Source organism: Bos taurus, chromosome 3, assembly GCF_002263795.3.
Source record: "Bos taurus isolate L1 Dominette 01449 registration number 42190680 breed Hereford chromosome 3, ARS-UCD2.0, whole genome shotgun sequence".
NCBI classification, from domain to species: Eukaryota; Metazoa; Chordata; class Mammalia; order Artiodactyla; family Bovidae; genus Bos; species Bos taurus.
The window spans coordinates 27,176,450-27,197,571 of NC_037330.1; the positions used below are offsets into that span (position 1 = coordinate 27,176,450).

Consider the following 21,122-nt stretch of genomic DNA (forward strand, 5'->3'; position numbering starts at 1 on the left):
GGGCGCCGTGGCAAACAGGCTAGAACCAAAATCCTGCCTCAGAGCAGCAGGTACCGTGGAAGGGGGACTGCAAGGAGCCAAGTCTTCTAGATTCCTTGTTAAGAGAGGAGAGGAAAGGCACTGGCCAACATTTGACTATAGAGTTTAGTCTTTAAGTATAGATTTGGTAACCCTTAAAAGGACAGAGATAGGGTATGAGCCTTTTAAACTGGTGTGGGGGGGAAGGAATGAAAAAAGCATTAATTTTTTAAAGGCAAGAAGGTGGTGTGGGAAGCAGAGCAAGAAATGGGTCAAATAGACAGACAGAAAGAAAGAAACAAGAGATAATTACATCCACATACATTATTCAACAGAAAAGATGTAAGTGGACTAAGCATTAGAGTTACAGATCTCAACTGTCAGATGGAATTTTTCAGAAAATCAGCCATTTACAGGAGATAGTTATTAACCACATCAGTAGCAAAAACATAACTAGGGAACACAATATATTTTTGAAAATATTACTTTTAAAAAAATTCTAAGCACCTCATGAGTTAAAGCAGAAATCGTGGTAGAAATTGATAAGTAAATAGAACTGAAAGAAGATGAAAATACAATATACCAAAAGAGATACAAACAGAGTGAAAGTTAAAGGATGGGAAATTGTGTACTAGGCATCAGGGAAACAAAATAAAGTGATGTCGGTATATTAGTATCAGACAGAATCAGTGTTTAGGCAAGATATTTACAACAGTTTAAAAAAGATCACTTTCCAATGACAGAATCTTGGATTAACTGAGAAGATGTAAAAATCCTAAATCTGTATGTTCCTAACAATATCATCTCGAAGTATATTAAGTACAAGTTTGACAGATGATAAGGAGAAATGGAAAAATCCAACTTATAGTGGGAGATTTTAAAACAACTGTCTCAGTAAATGTTGGAAAATGCAGCAAAAGGTAGTCTGTGATATACAGAAAATTTGAGCAGTACGTGATCTAGGTGACATTTCTTGAACATTGCCTGTCAACTTGTACCCTGAAGCAGTGCTAGGCTAAAAAAGCTGGACTTGAAGGGTATCAGAGGATTGAGGCCTTTCAGACATCCCTGACTATAATGCAATATAGTTAGAAATCAGTAACAAAAACATAACTAGGGAACACAATATATTTTTGAAAATATTACTTTTTAAAAAATTCTAAGCACCTCATGAGTCAAAGCAGAAATCATGGTAGAAATTGATAAGTAAATAGAACTGAAAGAAGATGAAAATACAACATACCAAAAGACGTAAAATTTCACTAAAATGGTATGGACAGGAAATGTACATAGTTAGAAAAGCAGAAAAGCTGGGGAGCTAAGCATTAGTTTAAGAATTTATAGAAAGAACATCAGGATAAACCTGAGGAAAGTAGAGGGAAATAAAGACATGAGCAGAAATTAATGAAACAGAAAACAAGTATATAATGGATAAGCAATCAAAACTGATTCTTCGATTAGTCTCTAACAGATTGCCAAGAAAAATGTACACAGATGCATCAGAATTCAAATAGATAATAATAAAATATTATGAACAAGTTTGCCAGTAAATTTGAAAACAAATAAAATGGGTAGGTTTCTAATAAAATACAAATTGACAATACCTGCTTAGGAAGACATAGAAAACCTGAATATCCTTTATCCCTTGAGGAAAGAAATTAATAATTTAAAATCTTCTCACCAAAAAAAAAAAACAACAACAAAAAAACAAAAACACACACACACAAGGCCCAGATAGTATCTTAGGGGAGTTTTACCAAACTTTCAATAATAATTTATGCTTGAAATAGAAAAGAATAGAAAAAATAGAGGGCACTTCCTAAATCCAGTAAAAGGAACAACTATAAAATTGTAGAGAACAATATAGGAGCATATGTCTGTGACCTTAAAAAAATGGGAACGATTTCTTAAACAAGACACAAAATGTGCCCCATTATAATGGAGAAAGTCAGTGAAAATTCACATCCGTTAAAATGAAGGATTTAGATTTGTGTTACCACCTCAGAAGATATATTGACATTACCTCATAAATTGAAACATAATTTATATTCCTTTAACCTGAAATTTCACTCTAATGTATGTATGGTTAAGAGACTTGAGAGTATCAGAAAACATGTATAAGACTGTGCATAGAAAGAGTTCTCATCACTGAAACTAGGAACAACCCAGAGGCCCAACTGACATAGATATATAAAATGGCATAATCTCACAGTGGAATATTATATGGCAGCTAAAAGGAACAACCATGCCACATGGGAGTTTCAAGGCACACTGTGGACATAGATGCAAACCACAGAAGACCTCATTCAGGATGGTTCCGTTTACATAAACCTTAAAAACTAAAAAGACAATTGGGATGTACACAGGTCACATTTTCTTGATTCTAAAATATACTTTTTCACATTTTAACCTAAAATTAGGATGCATCTTACAATTTATGGTGTTTTGTCATTACCCTTAGGAGTACATTCTCTTTCTTAGACATGAAATAATGATGCATCTCACAATTGTTGAGGACTTAGGTTCAATGAAATATGGTAAAACTAGAGAAAAGCAATAGAATGATGAATGTAGAATTTGGGAGCACGATGACCTATGTCAAGGAGGGAGGGGCCTGAGGAACAGAAGAGGAACCCAGGACAATTCTAAAGAAGTGGCAAAAAAATTTTTTTTTACCTAGATATTGAGTATATTGGTATTTGTTTTATTATAACTCTTCAAACAGTTTAGACCCTCATATATATGATATTTTTCACAATTTAAAAAGTATGAAGAAGTAAGGAAATGGAGACACATGTATAATTGAGGAAGCTGGAGAGAGAAAGGGGAGAAGAGATGCAGGTGATGATCACGGGAGGTGCAGAGGACGCCACAAGAAAGACATGGGACAATGACCCCAAGATGCTAGGAGGCTTCAGCCCATCACACATGGAGACATCAGGAGAGATCTTTCTTCCTATACTGTAGCAAGAGTAACGAAGGAAAAGATGGGCTTAGGGAACATGTGGAGTGTTATGGGTATGTTTTCCTTGTGATGATTTCTAATTTCTCAATGAAGAATTTATCTGTGGGGTGGCAGCAGTTATCAGGAATGGCAGAGGTGCACAAATAGACTTGAGGAATAGGCATCTAAAATGCTAAACGTTTATTCAATGGTTACATGCCAGCTTTAAACAAACAGCTTTTTACATCCATCGTTCTCTTTATCCCCCCATCAAAGTGGTGAGGTATATGTTCTCTTATGATGTATTAGTTTCCCAGGATCACCATAACAAGACATCACAGACTTACACAGCATAGCTTAAACAACAGAAAACTGTTTTCTCGCAGTCTGGAGGCTATAAGTACAAGATCCAGGTGCCAGCATTGCTGGTTTCTCCTGAGGCTGCTCCTCAATTTTCGGGCGGTCATTTTTTGCACCCCGTCCACTGCGTCTCTTCTTCTAAGAACATCAGTCTTATTGGATTAGGACCCCACCCTAACAGCCCCTAGCTCTAAATACAGTCGCATTCGGATGTATTGGGGGTTAGGGCTCCAACATAGGAATTTTGGGAGGACACAATCCAGCCCATAACATTGCCCATAAAGTAATGGAGATTTAGAGAGGTTGAACAGCTTGCCAAGGGCATGCAGTTAGTTTCAGAAGTGGGATATGAATGCAAGCAAATCAACTGCAATCTCTGAATGCCAACCATTCCACTAAAAAAATAGTTGGGGGACGCCTGAAGAGTGGAGATGAATGAAAAAGGGGTTTGGGAGAATTAAAAAAAAAAAAAATCTGACCTGAATAAAAGAGTAATATTGTGAGATTTCTCAGAGCTGTGTAATCTATCCAAGGAAATGGAATAGATGAACGATCCTCTCATAGAGTCCGTTGCTAAGTTTGAGCTTTAACCAGAAAGATGGTAATTTTTTGGCCAAAATGGCAGGAAAAGAACAATTCAGCATCAGCTGAAGTCCTCGCCCCTTGGTTCCCTTTTTGCAGAGGCCAGTTTAAACTATGGGCTGAGAGGAGCGACACCTGCTGGGCTCTGCGCTGTATGGGTGGGAACCTGGCTCTTTTCATATGCAGTCCCCCACTGCCCTCTGCTGGCCAGTAGTAGGAACTCCCAGGAATGTGCACATAGTTGTACTTTCTTCAAAAAAAACCACAAACTGTAGAGAAAGGTGGGAATTATCTCCTGGAATCAGGCTGTGGAGTATGTCAGTCCCATTCCTTTCCATACACATACATACACTTCAGTTCAATGGTACAATCAACTTTCACTTTTTGGAATTCTGTGACTGTTTTAAAACTTGCCATCAGCTGTTTTCATCATTAGAAAAATATATCTGCCACCTTCTCAAAAATGATGTTTCTCAAGAATATGAGAATTTGAATGCAAAATAACCAACAAAATATTGGTTTGCTCATAATTTCATGTTTTTCAAAACTATAAATTAATGGTATGCTTGTTCAATATTTTAAAACCATGATTTCCAATGTGACAATGCAAGGACCCCATGCTTGCTTACAGCATTTTTGTAAAAATAATTGTACCATTTTCAAACATGACTTTTCTTTTAAAAAAAATCAGCAGTTCATGCTTTTAGAGATTATATATCTGGGGGAAATGTTCTAAGTAATAAGGGATTCCCTTGAATTGAGAAGCATAAATGAGTTTCAGAAGAAACTGAATCCCCCAAGAACTCCTAGAATTCCTTCTCTGTGTGCTTCACAGGACGTGTGGCCTTGATGATCTCAGTGAAATTCAAATACGTGGGCTCAAGTGTCTTCAGGGTCCCCATCCTAGTGTGGGTCCCCAGACCCCCTTTATACAGTTTCTAGAATGAACATTTAAAATGCAAATCAAGTCATGATACCTTTTGCTTCTGGAGAGGTCAAATGTCACACCTCTGATTTTAGAGTAAAAAACAAATTCCTTACCAGCTTTACAAGGCCAAGTGATCTGATTTATGCCAACCCCTGGCCCCCTTTCTTCCCTTTCAGTTGTTCGCAATTTCACCCTCTATTTCATGGCTCTATTTCAGTATTCTGTTTATTTCCTTTGGGGCATTTGCAATAATCATATTTATTTCAGGTGTTCATTTCCTGTCTCTACCATTAGGTGTCATCTGCATCAGGTGAGTCCTTGTCTACCTTGCTTTCACTGCATCCCCAGTACCTAATGAACGTATATTTATCAGTGAACAAGTAAGCAAACCAAGTAAAGCAAAGGAAGAAACTGAGAGAGGGGGTGACACCAAAGTCATTCCATGCAGATCACAGCATTGAGTTCCTTCCATAAGTAGAAGTCCCACCCCTGACCCACAGCATGGGAAGCCAGCACCAGGATCACTGCACTTCCACCTTCGACTCCATTACTCATCAAAACCATGCTCCCTTTCTTAGAGAACACCAGGGGACCAGGGAGACCCACAAGCTCCAGCCAGCATAAGGAGAACTGGAGGGCACAGGGGCCACACAGGCATGCTAACCACCTAGCAGATGTAATCATTCAACCAGTTGTGCTACTGATCCTGAATGCGAACCCCAGCCACTAAAGCAACAATAAACGTTGTGTTGATCCAGCGCCTTCCCCTTGAAAGGGCAGCAGCACAGTCCCGAAGGCTCGCAGCCCTGCCCTGGGGGAGGCAAAGGGATAGTCCCATTTAACAAATGGAAAATCATGAGCCTGTGCTCAGTGGGCTGGAGAACCACTCCTGGGAAGCAGGATGATGCCTGGCCTTTCAGGGGTTCTCATTCTACATCCTCCCTGTCAGACAATCAGAGCCTGAGACAGGGAAAATAAATTCAGAACCATCATCAGTTCAGAATCTATGGCTCAGGGAAGCCCGATGAGAGCCATCCCCAGAAGAGGTAGCTAGTGGGGCAGAAAGGCTTGCTTGGTTGCAGGGAGCGTGGACCAGACATCATGGGGCAGAAGTTCCCCTGCTGAAATGCTGCTGGGTAGATGTAATTTCCACTGCCATCTGTGGCTTCTCTCCCAGACAGGATCCTGGCATTTGACTGAGGAACCATCCACGGAGAGTGAGGTCAAACTTGAATAAAATGTCCAAGAATGTCCTAGGCCAGGCAGCATCAGGGCAGGCTGATCTGGGGGTCCTTCAGGAAGAAGGCCAACGTCTGGGCCAGGGCGTCCAGCTCGCAGGAACTGGCATACTGCAGGAGGTTGCTCTTCCGCACGAAGTAATGCTTGAGGAAGCGCTGACTCACACACTTGTGCAGCTTCCTCACCAGGCGCAGGAACCCCCTGCTGAAGACTTGCCAGTCCTTGGGATAGGGGTACTTCTCACAAGTCCAGAAGAGCACGGTCTGTGGAAGCAAGAGGTGGTGTCTGACATCATCCTGGGCCACTGAGCAGGGTGTCTTCAGGAGCGTTCCTGAGCTCACGTGGCCTTGGGAGGAGGAGACAGGAGCCCCAGGGTTCTAACCGTGGATTCAGGATCCCCAGCCTCCTCCGCCTGGTTTCCCTGCCTCTTTGGTACTTTCTCCTCTGACTTCCTTACCTGGTATCACTTGGCCATCTGAAAGTCATCTCAGTCCATATGAGGATGAGATGATTAGATGGTTATCACCAACTCAATGGACATGAATTTGAGCAAACTCTGAGAGATAGTGGAAGACAGAGGAGCCTGGCATGCTACAGTCCATGGGGTTACAAAGAGCTGGATATGACTTAGCAACTGAACAAAAACAACAACAGGTCCAAACTGAACTCCTGGCCCTGCCGCACGTACCTGGTGTGCTTCCAGGGCTGTTCATTCAGGCTGTTATGCAAGATCCCTTACCACCTCCTATCAAGTCCTGCCAATCCTCCTGCCTGTGTATTTCTCAATCCACCCACTTACCTTCATCACTGATAATATCATCCCCTGACACCCTGTGAGTGTCACACCCCTCATCCCCTGTGAGTCAGCCTGCACCTCTTCTAGGCACCATCCTATCTACTGCCATCCATATCGTAGCCATCGTGATCTTTTTGAAATATCAATCTATGTTTCTTCTTGTCTAAAATACTTCAAAGTCTTCCCATTACTTGTTAATTAAAAAATACAATTGTTAGCATGGTTTGGTGGACAAAGCTTGGCCCCTCCTTTTTTTTCCGGTCTCACCCTGTGTTCTCCCTCTCTCTCTCTCCTTCTATCCACGCTGGCCTCATTTCATGCTCTCGTTTATCACAGGGCCTTGCCCAACCCACGTCTTCCGTATGGAGCATTCTTCCTTCCCGACTTGTCCAGGAAACTCATCCTTCAGCTTAGACTTCCCTATGACACTCTCTTCATCACATTTATTCATTACATTCTCATCATTTCAGCAGCAATGATGACAGTAGTGGTCATTTTCCTGTGTATTTATGTGTATTACTAGATGGCAAGGGCTTCCCAAGTGGCTCAGTGGTAAAGAATCCACCTGCCAATACAGGAGATGCAGGAGACTGCAGGCTTGACCCCAGGGTTGGGAAGAGCTCCTGGAGAAGGAAATGGCAACCCGCTCCAGTGTTCTGGCCTGGAAAATCCCATGGACAGAGGAGCCTGGTGGGCTACAGGCCATGGGGTCACAAAGTGTAGGACATGACTAGTGACTAAACAACAGCTAGACAGCAAACTCCATGTGAGTGGAGAACAAGACCTATTTGTATTCACACTCATGTTACCAGCATTCAGCAGAGGGACTGGCCCATGACAGGTAGTTAGTAAACATTTTTTGATGGAGTGAAATAATGAATTAATGTTTGGGTTTAGATACTGAGTATTTTTAAAATATAGTCTTTACTAAAAAGTAAAAGAGCAGTTTTAGGTTCACAGCAAGATCCTGAGTGTGTTTTGATTTAGAGGACATTGTTTTGAGTAAATGAGTTGGAGATAATTTCATGCTAGTCAAGATAACCTAGATACAAAAACATGTTTTAATTCCTCTTGTAGTTAAGCTTTTATCTCCCTAAGCAAACAGAAGCACTTAAGCCTATTATAAGCAAGCCTCTGTGCCTTTGAGCAGGTTTAAGCATAAATAAGCCAATGAAAGATAAGTTCTTTCTTCACATGAAATTGCTATGGGGGAGGGACTTCTCTGGTGGTCCATTGGTTAAGGCTCCATGCTTCCAATGCAGGGGGCATGTGTTTGATCCCTGGTCAGGGAATTAACATTCTACATGATGTGAGGCAAGACCAAAAAAAAAAAAAAGTTAAAAACCCAATTAAAAAAATATTGTTAGTGGGGGAAGCCTCTTTGGGAAGGATGTAACAACCTTCTACGAGGTGACCGTGACTGGCACATCCTTCCTGATGCTGTTTTGCAACCCAGTCTCTTCCACTTTCCCCGGACTAAAGCCTTGGCAAGAATCCTACACACTCAAGCCATCACCCAGGGTGGTGTTTAATAGCACATTGCCATCAGCCAAGGCCATCCCAGTGTCTGCACATGAGAGAAGTCTGCCCTTGGAGCAAGAGTGAACGACGAGAGGAAAAGGCAGTCAGTACTGTTTTGATTTCTCAACAAACAACCCCGCGCCCTTTTAAATGCCCACTCTTAAGAATGTTCGATTTTATTATGCCATGCAGGTGGGCTAAGGAAGACTAAAACGGAAGACATTTAAGGAGTTTCCCTGAAATCCTCTAGATGAGCTAGAAGTCACTGGAATACAAGTAAACCCTGGCTGGAGTACAGCTTTGAGAGCAGTCAAGGGTAGGAAGACCCGTGGTGGCCCTATTCAATCTTCCTAAAACACTCATGCTACTTAAAGCATTTCTATTCAGCCTGACTGTGGAGCAATGAAGTCAGTGGTTAGTTAAGAGTATGAGATGTGATATGAGATAGCCAAGGGTTTCCTTCTCAGCTCTGACTCTTCCTAGCGTGGTCTGTGGAAAGGTATGTAAGAAAGAAGCTAACCCCCCCAAATGAATTAGACTACCTTCAGAAAATATGCATCCTCGATCCAGGAGAATAGGTGTATGTTTTTAGGGGGACATGCTTGGGGACACTTTAAGAATGCTGAACCAGAAGAGGAAGGCCTCGCTATATGTGCAAATGAGATGTTAACAGATTCTCAGGCAGGACAGGGAGAACAGGTTATCAGAAAAGACAGAAAGCAAAGCAAAAACTAGTGATTCTGCAGGGGGAAAAGAGGGGTGAAATGTAAGGTCATTCATGACCATGATCAGCAAGTATTTACTGTGCAATTACTATGTACGAAGCATTGGGAGAGATAAAAGGGTTTGGTACTAGCTGCCCTTCAATAGCTTGTGTTAGGAGTGAAAGAGTAACATGGGACGAGAAAACAGTCATCCACTGGATGAGACGGGGCACAGACAGGAGCGTGCAGAAGGGCACAGCACACCCCAGCAACCTGCGCTTTCCCGTGCAGAAGGTCAGGGAGAAGGGCTGATGCTCTGAGATGGGTAACAGTGGGGCTGGGGCTGTGCTGTCTGTAAGAGTCAGACACCTCCACCCTCAGTGTGATGCACACGGTATTATAGGAGCGTCCAGTTCACCAAGTATGGTTGGAACTTTGAGAATGAGGAGTTGCGAGTGTGATCAAAAGACCTCTCCCCGGGGTGAGCCCCTGATCCCTGAGTCCAGGTCAGGTTCTGCTGCCCTGCATCCTCCTAGAGCAATGCTCCTCTCCTTCCCAGTATTCCCCACGTGGCACAATTCCACGTGCACCTGTCTCCCTTGCTGGACCACAAGCTACACAAGAGCAAGACCATGTCGTGTTTGCTCAGCTTGCACCTCCGTGTTTAGAGCACACAGCAGGTGCAGGGGCCAGGTGACTGGCCCACAGACATCTCAAGAAACATTTGCTGGGTGAATGAATGAGTGAGTGAATGAGTGAATGCATTCATAGTGGTCTAATGCTAAATCCTTGCCGGGGACCTTCCTGGTGGTCCAGTGGTAAAGAATCTGCCTGCCATTACAGGGGACATGGGTTTGATCCCTGATCTGGGAAGATTCCATATGCCTCACAGTAACTAAGCCCAAGCACCACAACTACTGAGCCCGTGCCCTAGAGCCTCCGCTCCTCAACAAGAGAAGCCACTGCAGTGAGAAGAATAGCTCCGGCTCACCAGAACTAGAGAAAGCCCATGTGCAGCAACAAAAACGCACGACCATCAAAAATAAATAAATAATTAAATAAAATTAAAGTTAAAAAAAAAAATGTGATTTGTAACCTGGAAGTTCAGGTTTGCTGCCATGTTCGTGGGGTAACCCCAGCATTTCCTGGTTTCCTCCTCTGCACAAAGTGTGGGTGTGTGTGTGCATGCACACCTGGGCTAGAGTGCAGACTGAATGCATGATAACATGAGGGAAAATGTGAATCCACCTGAGGTCTGAGCAGCTCACAAGATCTCACCAGACTGTAGACTTCTCCGGAGTAGAGAATGCATGCTGTAATTCATTTCTGAACCTCAGCAGGGTTGCTGGCACGCAGTGGGCACTTGGGTTGGTTTGTTGAGTGAAACAGGGAGAGAGAGAGAGAGACAGAGAAGGCAATACAGAAAGGGAGTAAGAGAAGAGGGGAACCGGAAGAAGGAAGGGAGGAGGCGGAAAGAGGAGAAGACGGGAACCCTGGGCAGGGCTGCTGTGGGCACGCATTGGGGCTGTTTCTACACACACACACACACACACACACACTGCAGAGAGACCCACCCCGCCCCAGCCCCTCTGCGCTGGGGCCGCCCACTCACCTGCAGATGGTAGGACGTGATCACAGGCCGCGTCCCCGGACACCAGACGTCCTCCTTCATCTGCCTCAGGGCCTGAAAGCACTTCCGGCGGCAGCCCCCGTCCTCATCCAGCTGCTCCAGCAGCACCTGCTCTGCCCGCAAGAAGCTCAGCTGCCAGTGATAGCTTGAACAGGCCAGCAAGCTGAACCCGAATGACTGAGGGAGAGAAACACCGCGGGAAGTGAGAAGGGTGGGGCTGGTCCGGGAGAAAGCCATCTCCGAAGCAGCCCACTAGGGTGGGGGCCCTGCCAGTGGGCAGGCAGCTCCGCCCACGTGGGGACACTGAGGGAGCCTCTAGGCCAGCCCCTTGCACGTGGGCAGTTCACGGGGAAGGCTGCGCCCACTTTCTCTCGGGCAGTGGTTCTCCGACTTGAGCCTGCCCCAGAATCACCTGGAGGCCTCCTGAGAACACAGAATTCTGGGCCCTGCCTCGCACGTCTCTTCAGCAGGCCCAGAGCCGGGCTCAGGAATCTGCATTTGTAGCAGGTTCCCAGGTGCCCCTGCAGGTTCTGGGGATCTAGTGAAATCTCAATTATTCTTCCGAAGCTGGATGGCGGCCAATGATGCCCTGGGTGGTTAAGCTGAGAGCGCCTCTAGTGAGCCGGGACCCTGCAGGATGATACCTTGATGCACTGCACTGTCTCTGGAGAAGGCCAGCGCTTCAGACACGAAGGCCACTGGGCTTTCTTGGACCAGGCGGTGGGGATGTCCACTGAGGGGGTCAGCTGTAGTTCCACCTGACCTGCAGAGGTTTCCACGACAACTCGAACTACAAGGTGGTCCATTAGCATGCGGACCCTGTCTGGTGGTAAATGACAGACAATGAGAAGACAAATAATGGTTCGATACCAGCGTTTGAAGAAGGAATTTGTGAGCTGTGGCTTGGGCCAGCCCCTTGTAATTGGTGGAGCGACTTTCAGAATTTCACTAGCACCCCCAAGGTGGCATGTTTAGGTCAAAGTGAAAGTGTTCGTCATTTAGTCGTGTCTGACTCTGCACGACCCCATGGACTGTAGCCCACCAGGCTCCTCTGGGATTCTCCAGGCAAGAATATTGCAGTGGATTGCTGTTCCCTTCTCCGGGCAATCTTCCTGACCCCGGGGTCGAACCCACATCTCCTACATTGCAGGCAGATTCTTTCCCATCTGAGCCACCAGGGAAGCCCACGTTTATGTCAACATGAGACAGTTAGCTAAGTAAATACTGATAGAATATTGCTAGAAAATCTCACTGTTGGTGGGGTTTTCTTTTCTCCTTCATCCTCTCCCCCCAAGGTTTTACTGTACCTTTTCTAAAAAAGCAGTTGACTCTTTCCAGAAGGCTCAACCGAGGCATAGTATACAAGGAAAAGAAATAGTTTTTGCTACTATAAGATGAAACCCAAGCATTTTTCTATAACCCAGGTATCCAACCACATTTAGGATAGCCTCAGACCCCTGACTTATTCATTTGCCTTTGGTGGAGTTCAGCTTAACCTGTCTCTTAACCAAGTTCCAGTCTCAGGGATGGTATTTGTTCCCACCACCCATTAACTAGCCCGCCTTTGGAGGGATTTATCACCGTAAGCCTTGTAATCATAAAATACTTGCAAGTGTGTCATGGCCACTGGCTGAAAGGGTCAAATGAGCAGAAAGAAGCCCTCATTGTCTTTTCCAACCAAGCAAAGAGAGGGAGAGAAAAGGAATGGGTCTGGGGACATTTTCCAGTTGATAGACTAGAATTCATTTCTAATCTGTTTCCCCTTTCTTTCAAAAGATACACCGTAGTTTTTTTTGTTTGTTTGTTTGCTTGCCTTCATTATTGACTCATTGGAAAAGACTCTGATACTGGGAGGGATTGGGGGCAGGAGGAGAAGGGGACGACAGAGGATGAGATGGCTGGGTGGAATCACCAACTCGATGGACGTGAGTTTGAGTGAACTCCGGGAGTTGGTGATGGACAGGGAGGCCTGGCGTGCTGCAATTCATGGGGTCGCAAAGAGTCAGACACGACTGAGCGACTTCACTTTCACTTTTCACTTACATGCATTGGAGAAGGAAATGGCAACCCACTCCAGTGTTCTTGCCTGGAGAATCCCAGGACGGAGGAGCCTGGTGGAGTCTATGGGGTCGCATAGAGTCAGACACAACTGAAGAGACTTAGCAGCAGCAGCAGCAGCAAAGAGTCGGACATGACTGAGCGACTGAACTGAGCTGAACTTGCCTTCATTATAGATAAGGATGAGCCATCCTGAATCGAAATCTATTATTTTGTTTTTCCTTGCTCAAAGAAGGAAATGAAAACTCATTCACTAATTGTGTTAGGTTGTTCAAAAGGAAAACACTCCTCTCCTTGACTGGGGTGTGATAAACAGCTTATTGTCTGTATCTCATCAGAGCCGCCCAGACAGGAACATGACAACGTCTGGCACTTCAGCATTATTTACTGAAAGCACCTCATCAACCTGGCCCAGTTTGAATCTCTTATTTGCACTTTCACTATTAACAGTGTTGAGCGCAGAACGAGGAGGTAAGCAAACCTATTAGCTCCAGCCTGCCTAGCCCACACCTGGCTTCTGCAGCTCTGCTTATTTGGTGTGTGAAATTCGGCCTATTACTTGATCTCTCTAAATCTCAGTTTCTTGTTTGTAGAACAGTTAGAAAAATGATCCTAACTCTAACAGGATTGCCAGTAGTATTAAATTAAATAATCCATGAAAGCATCCTCTACAGTGTAAAAACCATTCAACATTAACTATCTCCATTACAGAATCTTTCAGAACTATTCTGTCTAGACAAGCAAAAGTACATGCAAATCCTTTGCTTTCTACACAAATGGAGTTTCATATTGTTCAGCAGTTTGACTTTTCATTTAACTATGTTGCACAGATGGAAATCAGTCCTGAATATTCATTGGAAGGACTGTTGTTGAAGCTGAAACTCCAATACTTTGGCCACCTGATGCGAAGAGGTGACTCATTTGAAAAGACTCATGCTAGGAAAGATTGAAGGTGGGAGGAGAAGGGGATGACAGAGGATGGGATGGTTGGATGGCATGACCAACTCAATGGATATGAGTTTGGGTAAACTCCAGGAGTTGGTGATGGACAGGGAGGCCTGGTGTGCTGCAGTCCATGGGGTCGCAAAGAGTTGGACATGACTGAGCGACTGAACTGATGTTACACGGGAATTTTTCATAATTCTGTGTGTATACACACACACCACATTCTTTTTTTAATCCTAATTTCTCTCCATTAGTGAGAAATATATGCAAAACACCAAAGTCAATAAAGTATTTTAAAAGGGAAATTAAAAGGAGGGATTTCCATTAAAGTCATATATTGGATTGGAGATTTCCAAACCCATGGCCTCTAAGACATATAAAAGTTTAAAAACATTATTTGCAAGTAAGGAAAGAGACTGCTAGAAAGTAGGAGACTCATATGAAACTAGCAATGAAGCAAGAACATCTGTCTAGGAAAGTACTAAGTGGGAGAACTGCTAAAATACCCTGATGGCATTAACCCTTGATACTTACAGCTTCTGTGTATAGAAACAGCACAGAGAGGCAGAGAGGGGGTCTAATGGGCCAAGGCTAGGTGGTGAGCCTCACAAGCCTGGGGTCAGGAAAAGCTGTATCTTGAGGAAAATTAGGAACTAAGAGAAATAGATTTTTCTTGTGGGCTTTGGGTAGTTGATTCAATATAAAACGCAACAGCAACAAAAAGCAAGATTTTCCCTCCTCCCTAGAATTTCAAAGGCATTAGTCACCCTCCTGTGTTTAGGGCCTGAATGTTTCCAACCCCAAATCATCCAGGTAAGGTGGAACTTCTGGGAGTACCAGGAAAAATCAAACATAATTCTTCTTGGAGAAATATACCCCAGGATACTCATAGAGCGTGAATAATGTTGCCTAGACAGATGTGAGTCCCCAGTCTCATATTGACAAACTTTATTATTTTTAAAAGCTGCTTAAAAGTCCACTAGGCAGATGTAGCATAATTTATGTAGTCAGTGTTCCTTCGGTAGCCATCAGATGGTTTCTGATTACTTACTGTTACCAAGCCTATTTCACTGGATATCTTTGTGCCTATTTCTTTGTGTATCTGTAGGAATGTATTTTAGAACTGGAATTGTTGAATTGCCAAGTAAGCACATTACAAATATAAAAACCCTTTTAAAAAAGGGGGGACACCAATTTACACTTCCTAGAATAATGCATGGGAGAAGGCAATGGCACCCTACTCCAGTACTCTTGCCTGGAAAATCCCATGAACTATAGCTTAGAATTTGGGGGTTGTGAGAAAACTGTAATTCAAAAAGATCCATGCACACCAAAGTTCATTGCAGCATTATTTACAATAGCCAAGACATGGAAGCAACCTAAATGTCCATCAACAGATGAATGGATAATGAAGATGTATATATATGTCTATGTGTCTATATATACAATGAAATATTAGTCATCCATAAAAAAAAAGATTATCATACTAAAGTCAGAAAGGGAAAGATATGATATCACTTGTATGTGAAATCTAAAAAATTAAGTATACAAATCAACTTATTTATAATACAAAAATAAAACTATAGACATAGGAAAGAAACTTACGGTTACCAAAAATGAAAGGGTCAGACAGAGGGATAAATTAGGAGTTTGGGATTAGCATATACACACACTACTATATAAAAAATAGATAACCGGGGGGACACTCTCTGTGCCCCTTCTGATGTCTATGTCAGAAGCTTTCTATGTCCCTTTTCAGACTTTAATAAAACTCTACTACACACACTAAAAAATAAAATGGATAACCAACAAAGACCTACTGCATAGTACAGGGAACTATACTCAATATTTTGTAGTGCCCTATAAGGGAAAGAATCAGGAAGAGAAAAGACACATATGTATCTATAACTGAATCATATTGCTTACACCTGAAACTAACACAACATTGTAAATCAACTCTACTTCAATAAAAAAAGGAAAAAGCAAAGCTTCTGTGGTTGTCAAACATAATCGGCTCCTTATAGCTTCTGGCTTTTGTGTTCTGGTCTAAGTCAGCGTTCCCCAGGGTGCTGCCCCAGAACACCGGAGGGGTACGGCAGTCAGTTGGAGGGTGTTGTGGTGAAAATGTGCTAATAACAAAGATCTGAGCTTTATGAGGAATTTGCTTGTTCATGAGAATACTCAGGTTTTGAAGCTCACGTCTTGGAAAGGGTGCATAACCCCAAGACTGGTTTATCTGTGCCAGAGCAGTAATCCACTTAAGGCCACGAATGTGTGTTGTGAGTTTGAATTCCATTCTGTGTGTCACACCAGGAAAAAAAAAAAAAAAAAGAGCTAATTCATGTAATGAGGATTAGGCAGATGTAAAAAGCACACGATTTTATCCTCCATGTAGGGGCGTGAGCTTCAGGAAACACCCAAGCAGAGGACACTTTTGTTTTTAGAGCAAAACAGAAATGCTAGACACTTTCCTTGTACGCTCCCCGACTGGCTCACCTGACAGGTGACAGGTCTCAATCGCGTTTTCAACCAGTTTCCGGAACACCTGGAGGACCTTGGCGGGCACAATGTCTCCCTCGATGTTCACGTCTGCCTCGTGCCACTGCCCGGGGCTCTTCAGAAACTGCTCCACCCCCAGCCACTGCTGCAGGCCCTCTGGGTCCTGCAGGGGGCGGGGCAGACGGGTGCCCTTCAGGCTGTAGAAGCGCCAGCGCTGCTGCCGGGCCTCCCTGTACCCGGCCAGGCCTCTCATCGGGACTGTGATGAGGAACTGGGTGGGAGCCAAGACCTGGGGTCAGCAAAGGGGAGAGTGGGAGTGTCAGCCCCTAGACTCGGGAGGTGGCGGAAGCCCTGGGGGAGCCGCCCTGCTGACCCAGGCCACTCAGTGAACCACTCAACCCTCAGCAATGTGACAAGGAGGACAGAACCGCGCCCACCTGCCCGCCTGTCGGCAGAGGATTCCATCTCTGTTGTGCCACTAGCCCATTGTAACGCTTCGGGCAAAGAAATTAACTCAGTGAGGCCTGGGTTTCATGGATCTGCAAGAAAAAGAGTGAAGTGGACCCAGAACTCTAGAGGCACCTGCCGTTTGGGGTGGGGTTGGGGTAGGGGAGAAAAAGCAGGGAAGGGAGCTAGTAGTCGCTGCATTCTGCACATACCAAGCACTCCAATGCTTGTGCGTTTGCCTGTCTCGTGTCCACAGTCACACACGAGTTGGGTTTTGCTAACACTGACCAAATGAGGAGCCTGAGGCTCGGAGGGGTTCAAAGTCTCCCCAGGGACACACAGCCAGTCAGTGGTAGGTAGAGCTGGATCCTGACCTTGGATGTTCTGATTGTTCATTCAGTGGTTAATTTTCTCTCCTGAGCTGGTTCTTGGTCAAGAATGAATGACCTGGGGAGACTTCCCTGGTGGTCCTGTGGCTAAGACTCTGTGCTCCCAATGCAGGGGGCCCAGATTCAATCCCTGAACAGGGAACTAGATCCCTCGTGTTGTAACTAAGAGCTTGCCTGCTGCAACTAAAGAACCCACGTGCCACAAATAAGACCTGAGGCAGTCAAATAAAGAAATAATAATAAAAAAAGAATGAATGACCTGGGATGGATGGAAGATCTGATAATAAATTAAGGGTGGGAAGGGGTGGAGAGGAGGTGAGACCATTTTGCCAAATGTAGAATTTTTTTACTTGGACTGATGATCCAGTTTTAATGACTAATCCTTACAGAGTCACAGAAACAAAAACCTTTTTGTTGAGACAAATGTGAGTTACTGAGATGATTCTAAGTTAAATGGGAAAAAAGGTGAACACTAAGAATCTACTTAACTCTATTTTTACAAGAACCAGGTAAGCAGCTGTCACGCCAATAGTCCAAGAGGTAGAACACGATGGTAAATGGTGCGGTACCACCAAAGGGAAATGATAGTTAACCACATCACACAGCAGCCCGCTCCACCCTGTTTGTTTCCCCATCACTCAGTTATACACTGGAGGAGCTACCGCCTTTCCATGGAAAGTTCTGACAATAGAACTGGATAATTTTTGCCCAGGGACCTGTCGGTGAGAATTCAGGGGTGAACACTGAAATCAGCAGCAACCAGATCGTGCTCATTCTCAGGGAACAGTAGTTTGATTCTTGAGATGACGGGTCTGAAATGGAGCAGGAACCTATGGTCCTTGCCCCACCCCCATGTCCTCTGCCTGCCTTTTGTCTGTGGAAAACTTTAGTCAAAGAATAAGTTAATCAGAGAAGTGAGAACACGTGGAAACAAAGGAAAACAGTCAAAGGAGATGAAATAATAATAATGTAGTCATGAAGCATGGTCAAGGACCTTTAGTTCCTCCTCAGGGGCTGTCGTTAATATTCTGAGCCATATCCTTGAGATGTCTTACAGATACTGAAACCCCCACCAGCTGGAGAAGTTAACTACACAATGACCAGACTGTAGCCATGACAAGCTGCCTCAGTTCCGAGAATGGGTCTCAAAGAAACAGAAAGAAACTGACCCTGCAACTGAAGATTAACTGTACCTAAAACAGCCAAGGTGATGCTGGTCAGACCACCGAGGACCAATCTGAAGATGACTATCTGAGATGACTGTGCTGCTTTTGCAAGTAGCCCCCTCCCTGTCTATAAAAGCTCTTGCCCCCGATTGTCAGGTGGGGAGTCGGCCTTTGGACAGACGCCCTCCCTCCCCCACCAGTCACTGAACCTGAAATAAACTTTTCTTTCCACCAATGTGGCCTGTTTATTGCCTTTTGAATGGTGAGCAGCCAGACCCCACGATTCAGTAACAGGTCCACATGACTTCTGGTATCCATTGAAATGTGGTAGGATTAAAACAAGAGGGGGACCTAAACTATGACATTCAAAATCTATACATTTTTTTGAACCCACTTGCATGTGAATCCCAAAACCCAAGTATCATGTTATTAGTCACATAAATGGTGCTTAATACATACTTATTGAATTTGGTCCAAGAGAAAATAAAAGCGTATTTATATGCCCCACTGTAACTATTTTTTTCAAAACTTAATGTATTATATAGGACATGATGTATATAAATGCAAGATGTATTTTAAGTTATGACTTCTAAGTGAGACAACAGCAGGAAATTTCCCCAGATATAGTTCTAGAAAAAGTGATGTATGTTTCTATTCATAGTCACTGGCCTATATTTGTCCTGTTTAGGTTGGCAGGGTGGTAGAGGTGGGAAGATGATGTTCTGACGTCCCAAGATGCAATCTAAGTTTATAATTATCATCCTGGGGTAAATTTCCTAAAATCTGATACTGTCCCCAAATCCACAAGTCGCAGAATCTTGTGGGTGGTCCTCGTACCCACCAAACTTGAAATGTACTGGGCTGACTTCCCACATGGCGCTAGTGGTAAAGAACCCACCTGCCAATGCAGGAGACATAAGAGACTTGGGTTTGATCTATGGGCCAGGAAGATGCCCTGGAGGTGGGCATGGCAACCCACTCCAGTATTCTTGCCTGGAGAATCCCACGGACAGAGGGGCCTGGTTGGCTACAGTCCATGGAGTTGCAAAGAGTCGGACACAACTGAAGCAACTTAGCAGAGCAATGGTTTTTCGTTCAGGTAGTTATTCTTTTGCTTACTTATTCATTCAGCAGAAGCTGAGTGTCTACCATGGGCCACCCACCATGCTGGGTACTAGGAAGGGAACAAGCAAGAGACATGATCCTTATAAACAAGGAACTCACGGTCTTATGTGAGAGCTGGGGCAAGTGTACATATAAGTTTACTACTTATATTAAGGCTTCCCTCGTGGCTCAGCTGGTAAAGAATCCACCTGCAATGTGGGACCTGGGTTTGATCCCAGGGTCGGGAAGATCCCTGGAGAAGGGAATGGCTACCCACTCCAGTATTTTGGCCTGGAGAATTCCATGGACTATATAGTCCATGGGGTTGCAAAGAGTAGGACATGACTGAATGACTTTCACTTTCACTTACGTTAAAGTATAATATAATTCTTTAATTCTAATGTGTTATAAGAAAAACAAAATGTAGGAGCATGGGGGGCTTCCCTGGTGGCTTAGTAGTAAGAATCCATCTGTCAATACAGGAGACACGGGTTTGATTCCTGATCCGGGAAGATCCAAATGCTGTGGAACAACCAAGCTCATTGGCCACAACTATTGAGCCTGTGCTCTAGAGCCCACATGCAGCAACTACTGAAGCCCTCACTCCCTGGAGCCTGTGCTGCACAACAAGAGAAGCCATTGCGATGAGAAGCCCTTGCACTGCACCTAGAGAGTAGCCCCTGCTCGCCGCAAGTAGAGAAGAGCCTGAGCAGCAACAAAGACCCAGCATAGCCAGGAACACATAAAATTTTTAAAAGCGGTGCAGGGGGAGGGGGAAGCACAGGGATTCAGAATGATTCAGAGCCTTGTTTCTCTCATTTCTAAAAGGGAGCCAACCATAATGTCTCTTCTACTAGGCTGTGTGCAGGTTTGGGTGTGATCTCTGTGAGCCTAGCTCTGGGCACACTGCAATGCCTCATGAGTGCTGGTTGTCACACAGGGGGCCTAGGGCCCACAGTTCTGTGGGACTCCTCAGCAGGGACCGGGTTGCCAGGAGGCTCCTGCAATCTCTAAGGGTCACCTCTTCTACTTTCTTTCTTCTCCGACCTGTAGCCTATCGACTATCACTTTCAACTATTTTTCTCATCAATGCCCTGAGTCCTCTCTCTAGGCAGTGCCTAGTCTATTGTGTGGGGGCTTAATAAATGAATGTGTGCTTCACTGAACTTTAATTGGTACACTAGGACTTGCTTTGGGATCAGAAGCCCTGGGTGGAATTCTGGCTTTAATGTCTAAAAGCCTTGATCAAGTCCTTTGACTTCTCCAAGCTTCCATTTTCATCATCTGTTACGTAGGAATGTGGGACCTCAACTGCGGTAACATCTACGCAACGAGTGTGCAGATGGTAAATACTAGGAAGCCTTATTGGTACTCTTAGTGGTGTGAGTGCCTGACACATACTGAGACTACCCACCCATTTCCTGGCTCACCGGGTGGGCACTTGGAGCCAAGTGACCTGCTTACCTTAATGTTCTCATTGTACGTGTCACAGTAAGGGATGGCTTGAAATCGAAAGTCTTGGTAGCTTATTTCTGTGGTCAGGTGATGGACAACTTTCTGCACCTCTTCCACCATCTGGGAAATCCACTGGCGCCTCAAGTCCACCTGCATGTGAAGGGATCAGCAAAGGTGGTTATACCTGGATCAGGCCCTGGGGAAGGGAGGAGACAGGGCTTGGTGGTGGGGACCAAAGCAATCAGCTCAGAAAACCCTGCCTTCCCAAGAACTCCAGGAGACAGGAACTCACTTCTGATGATGCTCGCTGGTGCCTCAGTGTTCTCTTCTGAAATAG

The 21,122-nt window shown here is 44.5% G+C and overlaps 1 protein-coding gene across 3 annotated transcripts in view; it reads right to left on the reverse strand.

Annotated features, from left to right (window-relative positions):
- Positions 1-3,148: 3,148 nt before the first annotated feature.
- The window catches only part of MAB21L3 (mab-21 like 3), a 28,638-nt gene continuing 10,664 nt past the window's right edge, over positions 3,149-21,122 (reverse strand). For all 3 annotated transcript variants that reach the window (XM_015463473.3, XM_015463482.3, XM_059885025.1), the window contains 5 exons: positions 20,795-20,935; positions 16,222-16,513; positions 11,367-11,545; positions 10,705-10,899; positions 3,149-6,334 (listed from right to left, as the gene is read on the reverse strand). In XM_015463473.3, coding sequence (XP_015318959.2) covers positions 6,101-6,334; positions 10,705-10,899; positions 11,367-11,545; positions 16,222-16,513; positions 20,795-20,935 — 1,041 coding nt within the window. In that variant the 3' untranslated portion in view covers positions 3,149-6,100. The remainder of the gene's footprint in view (positions 6,335-10,704; positions 10,900-11,366; positions 11,546-16,221; positions 16,514-20,794; positions 20,936-21,122) is intronic.